Source organism: Dama dama, chromosome 33 (genome assembly GCF_033118175.1).
Source record: "Dama dama isolate Ldn47 chromosome 33, ASM3311817v1, whole genome shotgun sequence".
NCBI classification, from domain to species: Eukaryota; Metazoa; Chordata; class Mammalia; order Artiodactyla; family Cervidae; genus Dama; species Dama dama.
The window spans coordinates 41,152,184-41,171,379 of NC_083713.1; the positions used below are offsets into that span (position 1 = coordinate 41,152,184).

Genomic DNA, 19,196 nt, shown 5'->3' on the forward strand with positions numbered 1-19,196 from the left:
AGGGCTGGCTCAGTAGTTGTGGCACAGGGGCTTAGTTGCTCCTCGGAATGTGGGATCTTCCTGGATCAGGGATTGAACTGGTGTTCCTTGCATTGCAAGGCAGACTCAACCATTGAACTATCAGGGAAGCCCTGGTACCTCTCTTAAGGAAGGAATATATTTTAGCAAAAAGGTGTTACACTAAACGAGGAGATGAATTAACAAGCCTGTATATATATATATAATACTATGAGCAAAAGACTTGGAAGACAAGTTCTTAGGTACAACTCACTAAATAAAATTAGTTATTATGCAGTATCACCATGAATCTTTACACATTTAAAAATATATTCAATATTCTGGGAGGTGGGTCATAGAGGATCTTGCTTTGATTTATGTCGGAGAGTGTTTTGCCTATGTTCTCCTCTAGGAGTTTTATAGTTTCTGGTCTTACATTTAGATCTTTAATCCATTTTGAGTTTATTTTTGTGTATGGTGTTAGACAGTGTTCTAGTTTCATTCTTTTACAAGTGGTTGACCAGTTTTCCCAGCACCACTTGTTAAAGAGGTTGTCTTTTTTCCATTGTATATCCTTGCCTCCTTTGTCAAAGATAAGGTGTCCATAGGTTCGTGGATTTATCTCTGGGCTTTCTATTCTGTTCCATTGATCTATATTTCTGTCTTTGTGCCAGTACCATACTGTCTTGATGACTGTGGCTTTGTAGTAGAGTCTGAAGTCAGGCAGGTTGATTCCTCCAGTTCCATTCTTCTTTCTCAAGATTACTTTGGCTATTCGAGGTTTTTTGTATTTCCATACAAATTGTGAAATTCTTTGGTCTAGTTCTGTGAAAAATACCGTTGGTAGCTTGATAGGGATTGCATTGAATCTATAGACTGCTTTGGGGAGAATAGCCATTTTGACAATATTAATTCTTCCAATCCATGAACACGGTATGTTTCTCCATCTGTTTGTGTCCTCTTTGATTTCTTTCATCAGTGTTTTATAGTTTTCTATGTATAGGTCCTTTGTTTCTTTAGGTAGATATACTCCTAAGTATTTTATTCTTTTTGTTGCAATGGTGAATGGTATTGTTTCCTTAATTTCTCTGTCTGTTTTTTCATTGTTAGTATATAGGAATGCAAGGGATTTCTGTGTGTTAATTTTATATCCTGCAACTTTACTATATTCATTGATTAGCTCTAGTAATTTTCTGGTAGAATCTTTAGGGTTTTCTATGTAGAGGATCATGTCATCTGCAAACAGTGAGAGTTTTACTTCTTCTTTTCCTATCTGGATTCCTTTTACTTCTTTTTCTGTTCTGATTGCTGTGGCCAAAACTTCCAACACTATGTTGAATAGTAGTGGTGAGAGTGGGCACCCTTGTCTTGTTCCTGATTTCAAATGGGACCTAATGAAACTTAAAAGCTTTTGCACTACAAAGGAAACTATAAGTAAGGTGAAAAGACAGCCCTCAGATTGGGAGAAAATAATAGCAAATGAAGAAACAGACAAAGGATTAATCTCAAAAATATACAAGCAACTCCTGAAGCTCAATTCCAGAAAAATAAATGACCCAATCAAAAAATGGGCCAAAGAACTAAACAGACATTTCTCCAAAGAAGACATACAGATGGCTAACAAACACATGAAAAGATGCTCAACATCACTCATTATTAGAGAAATGCAAATCAAAACCACAATGAGGTACCATTACACGCCAGTCAGGATGGCTGCTATCCAAAAGTCTACAAGCAATAAATGCTGGAGAGGGGGTGGAGAAAAGGGAACCCTCTTACACTGTTGGTGGGAATGCAAACTAGTACAGCCGCTTTGGAAAACAGTGTGGAGATTTCTTAAAAAACTGGACATAGAACTGCCATATGACCCAGCAATCCCACTTCTGGGCATACACACTGAGGAAACCAGATCTGAAAGAGACACGTGCACCCCAATGTTCATCACAGCACTGTTTATAATAGCCAGGACATGGAAGCAACCTAGATGCCCATCAGCAGATGAATGGATAAGGAAGCTGTGGTACATATACACCATGGAATATTACTCAGCCATTAAAAAGAATTCATTTGAACCAGTCCTAATGAGATGGATGAAGCTGGAGCCCCTTATACAGAGTGAAGTAAGCCAGAAAGATAAAGAACATTACAGCATACTAACACATGTATATGGAATTTAGAAAGGTGATAACGATAACCCTATATGCAGAACAGAAAAAGAGACACAGAAATACAGAACAGACTTTTGAACTTTGTGGGAGAATGTGAGGGTGGGATATTTCAAAAGAACAGCATGTATGCTATCTATGGTGAAACAGATCACCAGCCCAGGTGGGATGCACGAGACAAGTGCTCCGGCCTGGTGCACTGGGAAGACCCAGAGGAATCGGGTGGAGAGGGAGGTGGGAGGGGGGATCGGGATTGGGAATACATGTAAATCCATGGCTGATTCATATCAATGTATGACAAAACCCACTGGGAAAAAAAATAATAATAATAATAAAAAAAAAATATATTCAAATATTTCACATTCACTATAAAATATTTAAAATTTTGTTATTCATTTTCACATTTCATTATTTCCTTTTTTTTTTTTTAATGTTTATTTATTTATATTTTGGCCATGCCAAAGAGCATATGGGATCTTAGTTCTCCAGCCAGGGATTAAACCCATGTTCCATACATTGGAGGAGAAGGAAATGGCAACCCACTCCAGTACTCTTGCTTGGACAATTCCATGGACGGAGGAGCCTGGTAGGCTGCAGTCCATGGGATCGCTAAGAGTTGGACAAGACTGAGCGTCTTCACTTGCACTTTTCACTTGCATGCATTGGAGAAGGAAATGGCAGCCCACTCCAGTGTTCTTGCCTGGAGAATCCCAGGGACGGGGGAGCCTGGTGGGCTGCCGTCTATGGGGTCGCACAGAGTCGGACACGACTGAAGCGACTTAGCAGCAGCAACAGTCATACATTGGAAGCACAGAGTCTTAACCACTGGATGACCAGGGAAGTCCCTCATTGTTTCCTTTTTAATGTCACTCTTTTATTTTTTATTTTATCTTTTACAGCAAAATTGCCTTATGGCCAAATAGTTATTCAGCAAAAATATTTGCGGCAAAAATGCTTACATTGATAATACCAGACACATTGTAATTGATTTCTTAGCTTTTACTTTCATGCCCCTAGCGTCTGTTCATATAGCAGCCATGCAGAATATAAGTTAGATACTATCTTTTGTCTGTTCAAAACCCTGCGACAGCTTCTACTTGGAATAAAATTCAGAGTCCTTTTAGCCTGCAAGAGCCCACATGATCCTTCTCTCTTTGGCCTCACTGACCCCATTTCCTTTCACCTTTCTCCTAGTTTACTGCGCTCCAGGCGAAGATTGTTCCTGAACATGCCCAGTAGGTCTCTGCCTCAGGGCCCCTTGTTCTGTTTGATTTCCTTCTGCTGAGAACGGGCTTCCTGGAGCTACTTTCCTTATTGCTCCCTGACACCTCCCCGGAGTGGCCTTCTGTGACCAGTCTGTCTACAAGTATCATCCCACCATCAGTCTGTCTCTTTGCTCAACTTTATTTTCTTCAACTTATGATCTTTTGCTTTTGTATCACACTTCCGTCCATGGGTATGTGAGACCATCAAGCACCACAGAGCAAGCATTTGGGCTCCCTCACTCGCTGCTCTATCTCCGGCACCTGGAATAGTGGCAACGTGTTGTAAGAGCTCAGTGATTATCTGTGGCAAACAGGAACGAACATGCCTTAAGAAGGGATGACTGAAAAGTGGGGAGAAAATAGTCATAAAATGTTAAATGGTCTGGAGGCTTTAAAAAGGATCCCAGGAGCTAGTGCTTTCCATGATCCTGCTTCTGTCTCCCACTGTCACTTGGCGGAACCTAACCTCAGTTGCATCCTAACCTCAACTCTCTTTCCCCACCTTCGCTTTTTACCACAGAAAGTCTTTAGCAACTAGCATGAGTGAATATTGTGTAGCTGCCCATTATAGATGTGAATTTTTGGTGACTGCATTTCCAGTTCTAAAATACTTAACATGGATTGACTTATGGTCATGTTCTTTCTTTTCTTAATTAAAGCATCACCAAATGCCCCAAAGCTTGGCCCTATGGAGCTGACCATTGTTATTACTGTGCCAGTTTTCCTCCTGTCCATGGCTTCAGTGCTGACCGTATGGGCATGCCAAGGTCGACAGTGCACCTACAGAAAGAAAAAGAGATCGAACGTGGAGGAGCCCCTCTCTGAATGCAATCTGGTAAATGCTGGGAAAACTCTAAAAGATCTGATTTACGATGTGACTGCCTCTGGATCTGGCTCTGGTATGTGCCTGTTGTTCATTTTTTCAGTAAGAAAAACTCTTATTTAAAAATAAATACCATTTTTTTTCTTAATTTTTTTTTATTGTGGTAAAAGTCACATAATATAAAACACACTACTTTAACTATATTTAAATGTAGAGTTCAGTGACGCTAACGACATTCACATTGTTGTGCGACTCTCACTATCTTTCCATCTTCTGAATTTTTCACCTTCCTGAGCTGAAGCTGTGTCTCCATTAAATGCTAACTCTCCATCCCCTCGCCCATTTCTCCCCCTACCCCCCAGCCTCTGGCATCTACCTATATACTTTCTGGCTCTATGACTGAGTCTTCTAGGTACCTCGCTTTTTAACAAAAAAGAGGCCCAAATATTATTAATTGCATTGTTTAAAATATTTGATATGGTACATGGTAAATTCTGGCATAGAAACTTCTTTTAGGATTTGATGAAGAGTGAAAACTGTCCTGGCCTAAAGAATTAAATCTTCTCAATTGCTTTTTGTGCCTTTAGGTATTCAGATTCTCATTTTCACATGCCTTCAGAATTTATTTCTGAAGCCAGGAGTTTCTTTTCTCAGCCTTCTGCCACATTCTGGTTAGTAATAATAGTTGTTGCTGTCTTGGTCATGTTTCAGGGGCACAAAAGTGTAACAGGGCTTAAGCATTGAATTCTGGGGAAAAGATATTAGTTATGCAAAGTAGTGTTCTTTGCTTGTGATTGTGAAGGTCTTTGGAATCTGTAGTCAGCCCCTGGGGTATGTGTGTGTGTGTGTGTGAAGTTAATAGGGAGCTGACCTGAAATTCAAATCAAGACTATGTTCTTAAAGCTTAGAAACAGAAGACAAAAGGGAAGGGTACAGCCTTCCGGTGTGGGCTGCTGCAGCTGCTGTGGTTACATGATAACTCTTTCCCTCTTTAATGGAACTTCAGAACCCCTGATGAAGCAGTTCAAAACACCAGGCTGTGTTATGGCTTAGACGAGCCTTTCTCGTAGCACAAAGCATCTGAGGGCTTTCTGGGTTTCCGGGGACAGAGCAGCTTCTCGCCAGTAATTACAAACTCCCTAAGATGGCAGAGGACTCCCAGCTATCGCGTATATTCCAGCACATGGAGCTGCAGAAACATGAACTAGGGTGAGCCTCAGTGAACCATTTCGGTCATTCCTGCTTTGGAAAGATCATTAAAGATGATTACCCCAAACAGATTTTGAAGACCTCCCTTGCCCATGGCCTTTAGGAACATCCAGGCAGGCACAATTAACAAGGGCAGATGATAGAGGAGTGGGTGGCTTCTGCATGGGCAACCATATTTAGCACATAGCAGCTTTGGACTCAGAAGTATATATCAGAAAAGAGACCTAATTACATCATCCAGAAAGCCCAAGTAGTTTCCTGCCTCTGGGGGCATGATCGCTTGCTGACTGACCAAAGCCTCAGTGTTTACACCACTGCACAAATCAGGAGACATGTTTTCAAAGGAGGAATATTGAAAAGAATATCTCCAAACTGCGAAACTTGTAAAACTGAAATCCAAATTACATTGTTGGATAGAAAGATGGCCCTTTTTTTAAAAAAGTAAAATCTATTAGGATTTAATACTCTTTCTTCCTTGAGTATTACATTCTGGGGGCCACTGGGCCTTAATTTCTTGAGCCTTGGTGATGTTCTAGGCTCAGAAAACTCTGATTTGTGCCAACTTCCTTGAAATCTTGCATAATTTCTGAAATGTTTAAGTGATTAAATAACCATCTATTTCATCCCCACCAAAACATTTCAGTTCATATGAAGATGTAAAGCAGAAATATATGTTTTGGAGGTACTCCTATTTTTAAAAATAATTTATTTTCCTATATTTGGCTGTAGTGGGTCTTTGTTGCTGTGAGGGATTTTCTCTAGTTGTGATGTGGGCTCCTCATTGCAGTAGCTTCTCTTCTGGCAGAGCACAGCCTCTAGGGTGCACATGTAGTTGCAACATGTAGGTTCAGTAGTTGCAGCTTCTGGGCTCTAGAGCATAGGCTCAATAGTTGTGGCTCATATACTTAGTTTCTCTTCAGCAAGTGGGATCTTCCCACACAGGAATTGAACCTGTGTCTCCTGCATTGGCAGGCAGATCCTTTGCAGCTGAGCCAACAGGGAAGCCCTGGAACTACTTCTTGAGTATGTTTAAGATCATCAAGGATTTCCCTTTCTAATAAAAGTAATGGAGACTTTATAACTGGAAGCTGAATATTTAGTTTAAGAAAATATTCATGAGCCAGGGCGTAAAATCAGAAATTAAGTTTTTTGGTATTTTTGTTCATCTTGAAACCTAAATCTAGACTTAACTAATTGCTGGACCCTCTCTTTAGATTATTCTAAGTTCCTTCTTAAAAGAAAGCTGTAAATGTACCCAAACATGGATGATTTTTTTAATGATCAACCTAAAAGCGTTCCAGGCATTTTTCTCCAAAGCAAGTGGCATATGTTTGGCGGTAACCACTGGATAACAGGAATGGATGGCTATATTGCCTTGGATCACCAGGAAGAATATGTCCATGTGTAGCAAGGCTTCTGTCACAAAAGCTTACCGATCGGAGGGGAATCGGGCAATTTCCTTCCCCTCTGCTTCTCTTCCCTGGCTGGTGACTTTAAACAAGAAGCAACTTTGTGAGGTGTTGAGAGACGAAAATTGTGAAGCATAACCCAACCTGGTCAGGGACAAATTTCAAAGCAATACAATGCCTGCAAGAGAGGAGAACCGACTGATGTTTGACTGGACTGTCTCTGAGAGATGATGGTGTCTCAGGTGGCTTCAAAGGGGCTGGGTAGGTTGCTGGTTTCTGTTGTGATATCACACTCCTGATAAATGATGATGTTTCTACCAGAGAGGCCTCAGTTTCTACGCGCTGCATGCTAAGTCGCTTCAGTTATGTCCGACTCTTTGGACCCCATGGACTGTAGCCCATTAGGCTTCTCTGTCCTTGGGATTCTCTAGGTGTGAATACTGGAGTGGGTTGCCATGCCCTCCTCCAGGGGATCTTCAATTTACAGGGAAAACCAAAGTCCCTGTGTCTGCAAAGGAAATCTCTAAGAGTGTAATAGTTACTCAGATTATTTTTGGTGGTTGCTTTCAAAGATCCTGAAGCAACTTTCATTGAATTTTACTCTCTCAACTTAATTGCTATGCTGATTACTTTAGATGATATCCTACTTTGTCCCTGGTTTGCAGTATTGATCATGTGCCTAATAAGTTTGCAATTTGAAAATATTGACTTATGTAGTTTTCTAGCCAGTTGTCATTGTTGTGTTTTCATAGGTAGTGATTGGTCATGGTTATGCTTTTTTGAATTTGTGCGTGCAAAATGAGGGGAGGGAGGAGAGATATTGAAATTGTAATTTGGCTTAATAATTGTTCGTACAACTTTCATTATGTGTCAGGTAGTAAAACTGACTATAGCTTACAAAAATAGCCTGGAAAGTTTGCTGCTAAAAATGTTTCCAACAGGCAAGGATTGTAGTCGTATCCATTGAGATGGTGAGAGAGCAAGAATTTGGATTGAAAGCCAGTGTTTTAGTTGTAGGTCTGTCTTCCAGTTATTCCTGGGCAAGTTTTTGATTACCCTGCAGGCCCAATTTTCTCATCTCTAAAATGATAACATTGAACCAGGTGATCTCAAGAAATTTCTGGCTGTGGGGCTTTGTGACTAATTGTTGAGACCTATAATAGCAGACTTATAGTCTGTGCTTATTTAGTCATAGTGGGTGGTTCTCATGAAGAAGAGAACATTTGAACAAACTGTGGCTCATTTCAGGAGTAGAGGTGAAGCCTACAGGAGCTTACAGGATTGATGCTATCAGAGTTTCCCAGACATCAGAGTACAGTGATCACTAAACATCACTCTTCTGAATAAATTATACTGTGATCTCTTCAGCTATTTTCTAATTATAAAAGTAATAAATATCTGTGGAATGTTGTGGAAATCAAGAAAATGTACAACATTAGAAAGAAGAATTTCACAATTTTTCACCCAATTCCCACTAAATAGAAATACCCATCATAGCATCTAGCATATATTCTTTTTAGTCTTTTTCCTAGACATATTTTGAATAGCTAGATACGCTTATTTAGATGGATAAAATTTGCTGCTTTTCTTTAGCAAAAGTATTTTTTTCATTTAACAAAGTATTGTTTTTATTATAGCAAAAGTATTTTCCTATGTCATTAAGAAATATCTCTATAAACAACATCGTTATTTTTGGCTCTAAGTAATCCTTCCTTGGACTTCACTGGTGGCTCAGCGGTAAAGAATCTGCCTGCTAATGCAGGAGATGCAGGTTTGATCTCTGAGTCAGGAAGATCCCCTGGAGAAGGAAATGGCAATCCACTCCAGTATTCTTGCCTGAGAAACCCCATGGACAGAGAAGCCTGGTGAGCTATAGTCCATGGGGTCACAGAAGACTTGGGTGTGACTTAGTGACTAAACAACAACAACCCCTCCTTAGGCTTAATGTTAAGGGCAAGCCATTATGGAGCATGTAATATGCCAAATACCATGCTGGGTGCTTAACATGCTGATGAATTCTCACAGTGTTCCTTTGAGAGAGGTAATATTATTGCAGTTTTGCAGGCACGGAAGCTGAAGCTTAGAGAAGTTCAATAACTTGTTCATGATTACCATTGGTTCAGCTAAAATTGGAACCCATCTTTCTTATCTGTGGTCTTAATCTCTGCACTATATTAAAAATTTTTTCTATTATCAGACATTTTCCCCTACTTTTTCTCTAAGTAATAATATATTAAATATTTTGACAAATTCTTCTGCATTTTATGTTATATCTTTAGAATTCTAGTGGTATAAAGCTATTGGTTCAAAAGAATCTAAACATTTTAATACACTTAGAATATATTTTCTTTGACTTTCTTTTATTCCACAGAAAATATCCATTTGATATGTTCCATGACTGTACCTTGCTTTCAATGTAACATGATTGCTTCACTTCATTATTGAATCTGATTCTTCATTTTCCAATTTTAATTTGTTTTTTAAAAATAATTTATAAATAATTCTTCTGTGTTCTCAGTTGTACTAGGAACCATGTATTTTATTTAAGAGGCTTATAATAGCATATAGTTCTTAACCTTTGTATATTTAGTAAACTGATTTTAATGTGCAAATCAAAGAAATTTCCAATGATTTTGGAAAGTTAGATATCTGCCATGGCAGCCTATGTTCAGGAAATTTTTATTTGTGAATATGAATAGAGAAGTTCATAGAAAGAACCTATAGTGTTTTTTGAGCATGCTTTGACATTTAAGTTTGGTATCTTGGTGCTTATTTCTTCAAAATCAGTAAAATTATTAAAGCGCTTAAATGTTTGCCTTTTATGTGAAAATAATGGTCATCATGACAATTATTTTCTGGCAATTACTTGTTTTTAATAATCAATTTCATGTTTTCTTTGGTTAGGTCTACCTCTGTTGGTTCAAAGAACAATTGCAAGGACGATTGTACTTCAGGAAATAGTAGGAAAAGGTAGATTTGGTGAGGTCTGGCATGGAAGATGGTGTGGAGAAGATGTGGCTGTGAAAATATTCTCCTCCAGAGATGAAAGATCATGGTTTCGAGAGGCAGAAATTTATCAGACAGTTATGCTGAGACATGAAAACATCCTTGGTTTCATTGCTGCTGACAACAAAGGTATTTTCAACCTAATTGAGTTCAGCAAATAAAATTTTATGTTTATTATCAGAGGAGAATAAATAATCTCTTTGTTTTAATAAAATCTCCATGAAAGTCTGATTTCATTTTTGAGAAAAGAAGATGCTTTCCTCTTGTCCACAGGTAAATGTGCAATAAATGTACAAGAAAGCAGGGCAGATGAGTGATATATAGTCATGATGACACTATAGCCAGTTTGATATTTAAAATATTTGATGACTGGTATGGCACAGGAACTAACCAATAGAACAGAAACTTCAACTGTAACAGAGTTCTGGGAGGACCCTGCCAGGCTAGGTTTTATCCCTTTAGTTGCTGAGTCATAAAAAGATCCGGAGGCATCTTGAGGATTCCAGAGTTGCCTTGGGTGTCTAGGGCAAAGGAATGCCATTGGAGGTTTTGAATAGCAGCTGTTAATTAAACAGGACAGAAATGTTTCAATATTTTGATAATTGATACAAAAATACCAGTGAATGATGGCTGACTATTCATCTTTGTTAGGACTATACTTTCCTCTGCACATCACAATTCAACTCCAGGACTCAAGTTTTCTATGAACATTATTAGAATGGTAGCAAGCAAGGTAATTTTAGTGAAATTAATATACTTTAGGTATGGTTTATATCTTGAGGTTTAACATTAACAACCCCAAATAACACAACATTCTGAGATTTGTGGAACAAGACAGATCATCACTTTTTTGGTATATAATTCAGTAGTCACATGCCCAGTAATCAGGGACTGAATATAAAGCCTGTGTATTACCTATGCTGTCTTTCTTCTTTTTGCATAGCTTTTACTCATTTGGCTATGAAATAGTTGCCTTAAAGAGAAACAGAGAACAAAAGTGAGCAAAACTTGATCCAGTCAATTATTTTATTATTTGAATCAGTAATACTCATTAAGAACCTTGGAAAGGTATTGATTGTAACCTTTATCTAAAAAACCAAATTATCTGTGGCTATTAGAAACCTACCATTACTTATGAAATTTAAAAATCTATGGTTACTTCTATTTAATATAAGCTTGGTCATGAAAGTATTTATGATTAATTAGATAGCCAAAGAGAATCTTATTGTTGTTATACATTTTGCCCATAGTTACATTTGTTGATGCCTTGTCTTTTCTGATTTGCCAGGGAGAAAGTGAGTAAAACCAAGTAAAGCCAGGGAGAAACTGAGCTTAAAAAAGAAGATTCTTTCCAAATTCTTAACTATACTATTGAAAAGGAAGCATTTCTGATTAAGTTGTTAAGAACTTGTACGTTTTCTGTATAACATTGAGCGAATCTATCTACTAATTAACTTAATTTGCAATGTTATGAAAGTAGTAATGACTGTAGTTATGTGGTTTATCCTGATGGACCTAATTTAATCATTACATTTATTGGATTATAAAATAATGTGCACAGGAAAGATAACCCTTGATTGTTTCTTATTCAGTTTAACTGGTTTACCTTTGTTGATGGCCTCCTTGTCTGTGGCTTTGATCCCAAATGGTCTCTAACATCACTTTCATCTTCATGCATTTCTATGTCTTTTGCAACATTTACAATTTCACTTTTAGTCAACTATCTGACAAAGACATTGATACGAGAGGGCAAAGATAATCGCTGCTGTTGAGCAGGGAGAGAGATGTGAGTAAGGATTAGTTTTATTAATATATGTAGGCTGTTTCTTTATTAGCAAAATTTATCATGTTATGTTGATCTTTGAATTCTTCAGAAATTTTATCACTACCTGGATTTGGAAATGAAATATTTGGGTAAATAGGAGCTCTTGTATGTAAAGCACTAGGTGGAAAAATTCCTTACCAAATGTTCATTAATTATAGTTTCCTTTCACTGAGAATAAAAACTGGTCAGGACTTCCCAGGGCTATTGTAGGCATTTTATTCTGAAAGCTAAAGCGAAGTCTAGGGACTCTAACATATAGATAATTTTTAGGCTAATTTCTCTTCTGCTAAAAATCTTTTATAAACTGGATTAGCTTTTGGTTAAATAAGGCAAATTATTTGAAAAGGCCTATTAATTGTGATTGGTACTTAATATAAGCTTTGAAGGGAATTGTAAACTTCCTATTTTGAAAGCTGAATAAGATGAACATGCTTGGAATAGTAGAGCTTTTATGATAGTAATAATACTTTGTGTAAATTTGCTGTATTTCTGTTTCCTATTGGTACAATCTTTCTTAAAAGCTCAAGAATAATTTATAACACAATGCTGAGCCTAAATGCATCTCTCAGTAGTTTCTCCTATAATGTGGTTGCTATTACCAGCAGGTATTGATATAGAGGGAATAAGAAAGGAGTAGTTCAGTTGTTGGAATCACTGCCTTACAGTTTCCTATGGTGATGGTGGGTACATGTAATAGGTTCTACTCTATCAATAGGAATTCACTGAAAATTTTCATTCTACTAACTCGGACTGTATTATCATTGGAGGAATTAACTTTGCTTTGTTAACAATACAGATGTACTTTAAATGCTGACATTTGTTAAAAGCTTTTGTCTTCTTTCTTAACATAAACTTACAGCAACAAAATAATTTTTCTGTTAGATAATGGAACTTGGACTCAGCTTTGGCTTGTCTCTGAATATCATGAACAGGGTTCCTTATATGACTATTTGAATAGAAACACAGTGACAGTGGCTGGAATGATCAAGCTGGCACTATCAATAGCTAGTGGTCTGGCCCACCTTCATATGGAGATTGTTGGTACACAAGGTATGTATTTTCTAATTTTTTTTCTCCTTGAATATGAGGATAGAAGCACTAAGTTGTATTTTAGTGTTCAGCTGGGTTTTAGTTTATTACAAAAAGTTTTCAAATGTAAAGAAACACTAAAAGTACTTTATAAAGCTGAAGGTTTTGGCATGATATAGCCAACTCTTACCTACATACTCATCATTTTGTATACTAGCCATAATAATATTTTTATTCCTAGTGGCTCTATTGTCACTGTTTAGCATATGTATCTGAGAGATCTTGCTTTGGTAGCAAATGCTCCATTCTCAGAAGTTACAAATAATTGAACTGTTTTTAAAAAAGTGGAAAGGGTAAGGTGATCTTAAAAATACTTCTATATCATGTACTTGAAAGCCAAATAATACAGACTGTCTTGTCTATTTATTGAGTTAAGAGAGAATTGGTTCTAGAAAGTTGGTCTTGTCACTGTAGTGCTTCTCAGATTTGGATTCTTGATCCCTTTAAATGCTTAAAAATTATTGAGGACCCAAAAGTTTGTGGATGTGGGTTATATCTGTTAATATTTACTATATTAGAAACTAAAATAGATTTTAGAATATTTATTAATTTACTTAAAGTACAATAATTAATAATTAAATATGAAAATAAATAACAGTTTCAGTTTTAAAAACATAATTTTTATAGTATAAAACCCAATCTAGCTAAAATAATGGTTTTGTTTTACACATTTGCAAATCTCCTTAATGTCTGGATTTTCACACCTGTTCTTCATTTAGTCTGCCCCAGTATGTTGTTATTGGTTAAAGTGTGTAAAGAAAAGGTGACATCACACAGATATGTCATTGGAAAAGAGCTTCAAGGGCCCCCAGGGATCTTTGGACCAAATTTGAGGACTTCTGGTCTAGGATAATAAACGTTTGAAACTTGTTTTTTAGGAGAATATTTGCTATGTTCTTATGTGGATGTAACAATGCTAATACTTTCCCTACTTATTCAACAAATATTTATTAGTGGTTACTAAATGTCACCTAGTATTCTAAGTAAGGAGGGATGGTGATGAGTAAGACATAACCACTGTCTTATGTAGCCTAAGTCTACTTGGGAATGACAAGTAATGCCTACAAATAAATAAGATAACTCAGATAGTGGTAAAAGCTATGAAGAAGGCAAAATGGGGGTAGTCTGATGATGGTGAATTGGGATGTTGATTAGGGGTCAGGAAAGACCTTTCTTAGAAGGTAACATCTGAACCAAGTCTTTCAAAATGAATCCTCTTGGAGAGATTCAATCTTCAGTAATGGAAAAAGTGCATACATTTATCTTATGCTTCATAGGTAAACCTGCTATTGCTCATCGAGATATAAAATCAAAGAATATCTTAGTGAAAAAATGTGAAACTTGTGCCATAGCAGACTTGGGGTTGGCTGTGAAGCATGATTCAATACTGAACACTATTGACATACCTCAGAACCCTAAAGTAGGAACCAAAAGGTAAGATAACATACTTTGGTAGCATATGTTGTTTAGTTGCTAAGTTGTGTTTGATTCTTTGCTACCCCACGCACTGTAGCCCACCAGGCTCCTTTGTCCATGGCATTTTCCAGGCAAGAACACTGGAATAGGTTGCCATTTCTTACTCCAAAGACTTATGACTGCCCCATAAACATGAATGCCTGGGATATGTGTTTAGAGAGGACGGCAGCACATCCAACATCATTAGGCCTAAGAAAGCAAGAATTCTTCTCTGGTTCACTGAGAAATCAGTGGCACAATGGTTATAAAGCAAGGAGAGTTTGGCATTGAATCTTACAGAAATAGCTATTTGGGTGGGGAATCAGTATAGAAGAATGATGGAATTGATGGTGATATATTACTTTTAGTTTGTCACATCTGAGAATACATTTTCTTACAGAGAGGAAAAAAAACAAAACCATCAGCAATGTATAGCTCTTTCAAAGCCTCTATATTTTATAAATGATCTGAAATTCAAGGCTAGTTGTGTATATTCCGACTCTAAACAATTGATATAGAATCAATATACAGATAAGTAAGGGACTCTTACAGTGAATGTATATATGTGCTATTATATCCTCTCAATACTTAAAAATATTATATAATATATGGTTATACTTATCCTATGGTTGTACTTATCCGGAAGTCTCCCAAGTTGATGTGTATTAAGATACTATGAGTTTGGATACAGTTCCCACTTTCAAGGAACAGAATCTCTGAAAGTTAAGAACAAACATAATATAAATAAAGCATACCACACATATGTCAAGACAGGCCCATTAGTAATGGAATTTCTGGTGTTTTCCTATTATAGCCAGACTGTAGCCATATGGCCAGCATACTTCCATTTCCTTTCATTTGAATTTCAGGATCTGTGCTATTTGGCATAATTCCAGGTTTATTGACCTTGAAATCAGAAACAACCAAAACACTTTCCTGGAGTTGTTAAGGCCCTTGAGAGTAGAGAATTTCTAAGCTGGTATAGTTAGTGTCCAAGCCATATTTGAGATTCCAGGCTGAGTCCTTCACTTGGTTTCCTGGGAGACTTTAGTGGGCCCCAGAAACACTTCAGGATGTTTTATTCCGACTGGGCAAGCCCTAAGCCCTAAACCCTAAGCCCTAAGCCCTTTTCTTTTCCCTTTAAAAAGCAAGCTTTAACCTGTACTTCAGGGAAGACTTGGATACTGGATTCCTTCAGAGAATCTAAAACTTAAAAGACTGGGAAGAGTGTTGTGTCCTCACGTCACTATTCTGAGAAATCCTCGAAATCTCCCTAGGACAGCTTGGCTCAGTCAGGTCCCATGGATTGTAGAATTCGATTGAATTCTATTCAAACAGCCTGAATTATCTTGGTGCCAATAAGCAATATGAATATATGTTTTGAAGCCATTGTATTCAGTTGGCCAAAAAGTTCATTGGCCAAGCCAATATAATAAAGTTGTTTATTCAGAGCAAGTATTTGTGGAATAATTCTGAGCACTGTGTACCAGGCCCACAATGATGAATAAAATATACTCCTTGCCCTCAAAGAGCTTTCTTGGCTTCAAACTGCTGGTGGAACTTGAGTTCCATCTTTTCTGTTGGGTGCTTTCCAAGTATTTGGCTCCTGACCCACATGCTTTAACACTAGGATGACCTCTAGTTCTATTTTTAAAGTTTTTAAAATTATCTTTTGATAACTGTATTATTTAATTTTATTCTATTATAGTGGCTCAGATCCCCCTGTAAATTTGATGTAAACTGCCTTAACTTATATATCAGGATGAATTAAGATTGTGTTTTACCAGACTGCTATAAAATCATAGACGGAATCTGAAATATGCATGTTTTTGAAGGTATATGGCCCCTGAAATGCTTGATGATACAATAAATGTGAATATCTTCGAGTCCTTCAAACGAGCTGACATCTATTCTGTTGGTCTGGTTTACTGGGAAATAGCCCGGAGGTGTTCAGTTGGAGGTAAGATTTTGGAAATACTCTTTGTGTCTGCCTTTCCTTGGTGCTTGAATCCAATGCACTATATCAAATTATTTCTAAACATTTAAAAGATTATCTTTTGATGATATCTTTCCAGTGGTAAAAATGGAGCATCTTGAACAGAATGGAGATTTTAAGTTGTAATTACTGCTTAGTTCTCCTGATAATTCTGGTTTCCATAATAATATTTTGCAAAGCCCTTGAACTTTTTTTTGTTTAAGCTGTTTTCCTATTTTTTATCAGAAATGAAACCCAAAGAAGCTAAATGCCTTGCCAAGGCTACAGGGTTTAAATTCAAGTGTTCTGATTCTCAGGCTTTTCTTGTTCTTTTCTTTCTGGTGATGATGACTATGTGAGAATTAAAGTGGAGGGCAGAGGTGAGCAAAGACTAACTTCCTGATTCTGCTCCCAGCAGTATAGAGATTAATGAGAGGAAGAATTTGGGAGGATGAAACCCTGTAAACACAGGCTGAGGAAATTGTTGCATCAGTGGAGAAAAGTTAAATCCTGATAGAAAATGATTTAGAGTTTTCAGTTTCAAGTGAGACAGAGATAGGCCTAAGCTTTGGTTTAGCAACTTTCTGAATATCTGACTATAGGTGAGGTATGTGGTCTCACTTCACTTGTCTGTAAAATGAAGATAATAAAACTGACCTCTTGGGCTTTAAGGATTTAATGGACTAATTCAATTAACTCATGTAAAGCTTTTAGTACAGGGCCTACTCTGTAAACAATAACTGTCAAGATTAAACCACTGTCAGTTATTGCATTTTGTATTGATGTCATTTTGCCTTACATCAATCTTATTCAATAAAAAATGAAAAGCTTACAAGGTTAAAATTATATTTGAATGAGAAAACATGCTTTTCCCCTTTTATTCCTAGGTTAGATAGTAAAATATTCAGGAAGATGAAACTATTTATAGAAGCAATAGAGTGGTGCAGAAACAGAACATGGACACTGGAATCCCCAAACTTGGTACTGAGTTCCAGATCTGCCACTCAGTAGTGACATAACCTTGAACAAATTCACCACACTTTGTGACTCAGTTTCCTGATTCTGTAAACACGGGATAATCTGGTATTTTCTTTAGTCACTGGTTTTGAGGAATAATTAGTTAAAACATGTAAAGGGCTTAGAAAGATACTCAGTAAATAGCAAGATTCAAACATATTTGTTATTATTTTTTCAAATTTTGTACTGATATTTGCCTAGTTTTTTTTAGATTTTTATCTTTAAAATTTCTTCCATAGTTGAAATACTAATTTAGTAACATGATTTGAATTTCATTTTCTAAATTATGGCACTTCTTAGATACTTAAATTTTAAAAAAATCGATAGTTAATTAGACTGATTTTGTAAGAAAATTCTTAAATTTAAGTATCATTTTGGTAATTAAGATCATCTTCAAATACTTTTGGCCATTTCTCTGGAACATTTTCAGGTGTAACACTTCTAAAATCCAAATGTAAAAAACTCACCTTTGAAAGGTTACCTAACAATTTTTTCAAAAAGAAGAAAGCCATTTTGTTTTGAAAAGGATAAACATACTTTATTCATGGAGAAATATACATCATTCACAGATCAATGAGGCTCTGCTGTAAATTTTGCAATTATGTATTACTTTTGAATTGCACGATGGCATTTTGTGGAAATCCAAATTTACGTAATTTTATCGGTTCAATTCAGTCGCTCATTTGTGTCTGACTCTGCGACCCCATGAATCAGAGCACGCCAGGCCTCCCTGTCCATCACCAACTCCCGAAGTCTACCCAATCTCATGTCCATTGAGTTGGTGATGCCATCTAACCATCTCATCCTCTGTTGACCCCTTCTCCTGCCTTCAATCTTTCCCAACATCAGGGTCTTTTCAAATGAGTTAGCTCTTCACATTAGGTGGCCAAAATATTGGAGTTTCAGCTTCAACATCAGTCCTTCCAATGAACACCCAGGACTGATCTCCTTTAGGATGGACTGATTGGATCTCCTTGCAACCCAAGGGACTCTCAGGAGTCTTCTTCAACGCCACAGTTCAAAAGCATGAATTCTGCTCCACTCAGCTGTCTTTATAGTCCAACTCTCACATCCATACATGACTACTGGAAAAACCACAGCTTTGACCAGATGGACTTTTGTTTATAAAGCAATGTCTCTGGTTTTTAAAATTCTGTCTAGATTGAACATAGCTTCTCTTTCAAGGAGTAAGCATCTTTTGATTTCATGACTGCAATCACCATCTGCAGTAATTTTGGAGCCCAGAAAAGTAAAGTCAGCCACTGTTTCCCCATCTATTTGCCATGAAGTGATGGGACCGGATGTCATGATCTTAGTTTTCTGAATGTTGAGCTTTAAGCCAACTTTGTCACGCTCCTCTTTCACTTTCATCAAGAGACTCTTTAGTTCTTCTTCACTTTCTGCCATAAGGGTGGTGTCATCTGCATATCTGAGGTTATTGATATTTCTCCCGGCAGTCTTGATTCCAGCTTGTGCTTCCTCCAGCCCAGTGTTTCTTATGATGTCCTCTGCATATAAGTTAAATAAGCAGGGTGACAATATACAGCCTTGACATATTCCTTTTCCTATTTGGAACCAGTCTGCTGTTCCGTGTCCAGTTCTAACTGTTGCTTTCTGACCTGCATACTGGTTTCTCAAGAGGCAGGTCAAGTGGTCTGGTATTCCCATCTCTTTCAGAATTTTCCACAGTTGATTGTGATCCACACAGTCAAAGGCTTTGGCATAGTCAATAAAGCAGAAGTAGATGGTTTTCTAGAACTCCCTTGCTTTTTCAATGATCCAGCGAATGTTGGTAATTTGTTCTCTGGTTCCTCTGCCTTTTCTAAAACCAGCTTGAACATCTGGAAGTTCATGGTTCACATATTGCTGAAGCCTGGCTTGGAGAATTTTGAGCATTACTTTACTAGTGTGTGAGATGAGTGCAATTGTGTGGTAGTTTAGCATTCTTTGGCATTGCCTTT

At 37.2% G+C, this 19,196-nt stretch overlaps 1 protein-coding gene across 1 annotated transcript in view; it reads left to right on the plus strand.

The window, feature by feature from the left end:
- ACVR1C (activin A receptor type 1C) overlaps positions 1-19,196 on the plus strand; it is an 84,100-nt gene that overhangs the window by 49,312 nt on the left and 15,592 nt on the right. Inside the window, exons 3-7 of the mRNA XM_061135680.1 lie at positions 4,087-4,326; positions 9,773-10,003; positions 12,582-12,749; positions 14,066-14,222; positions 16,079-16,203. Coding sequence (XP_060991663.1) covers positions 4,087-4,326; positions 9,773-10,003; positions 12,582-12,749; positions 14,066-14,222; positions 16,079-16,203 — 921 coding nt within the window. The remainder of the gene's footprint in view (positions 1-4,086; positions 4,327-9,772; positions 10,004-12,581; positions 12,750-14,065; positions 14,223-16,078; positions 16,204-19,196) is intronic.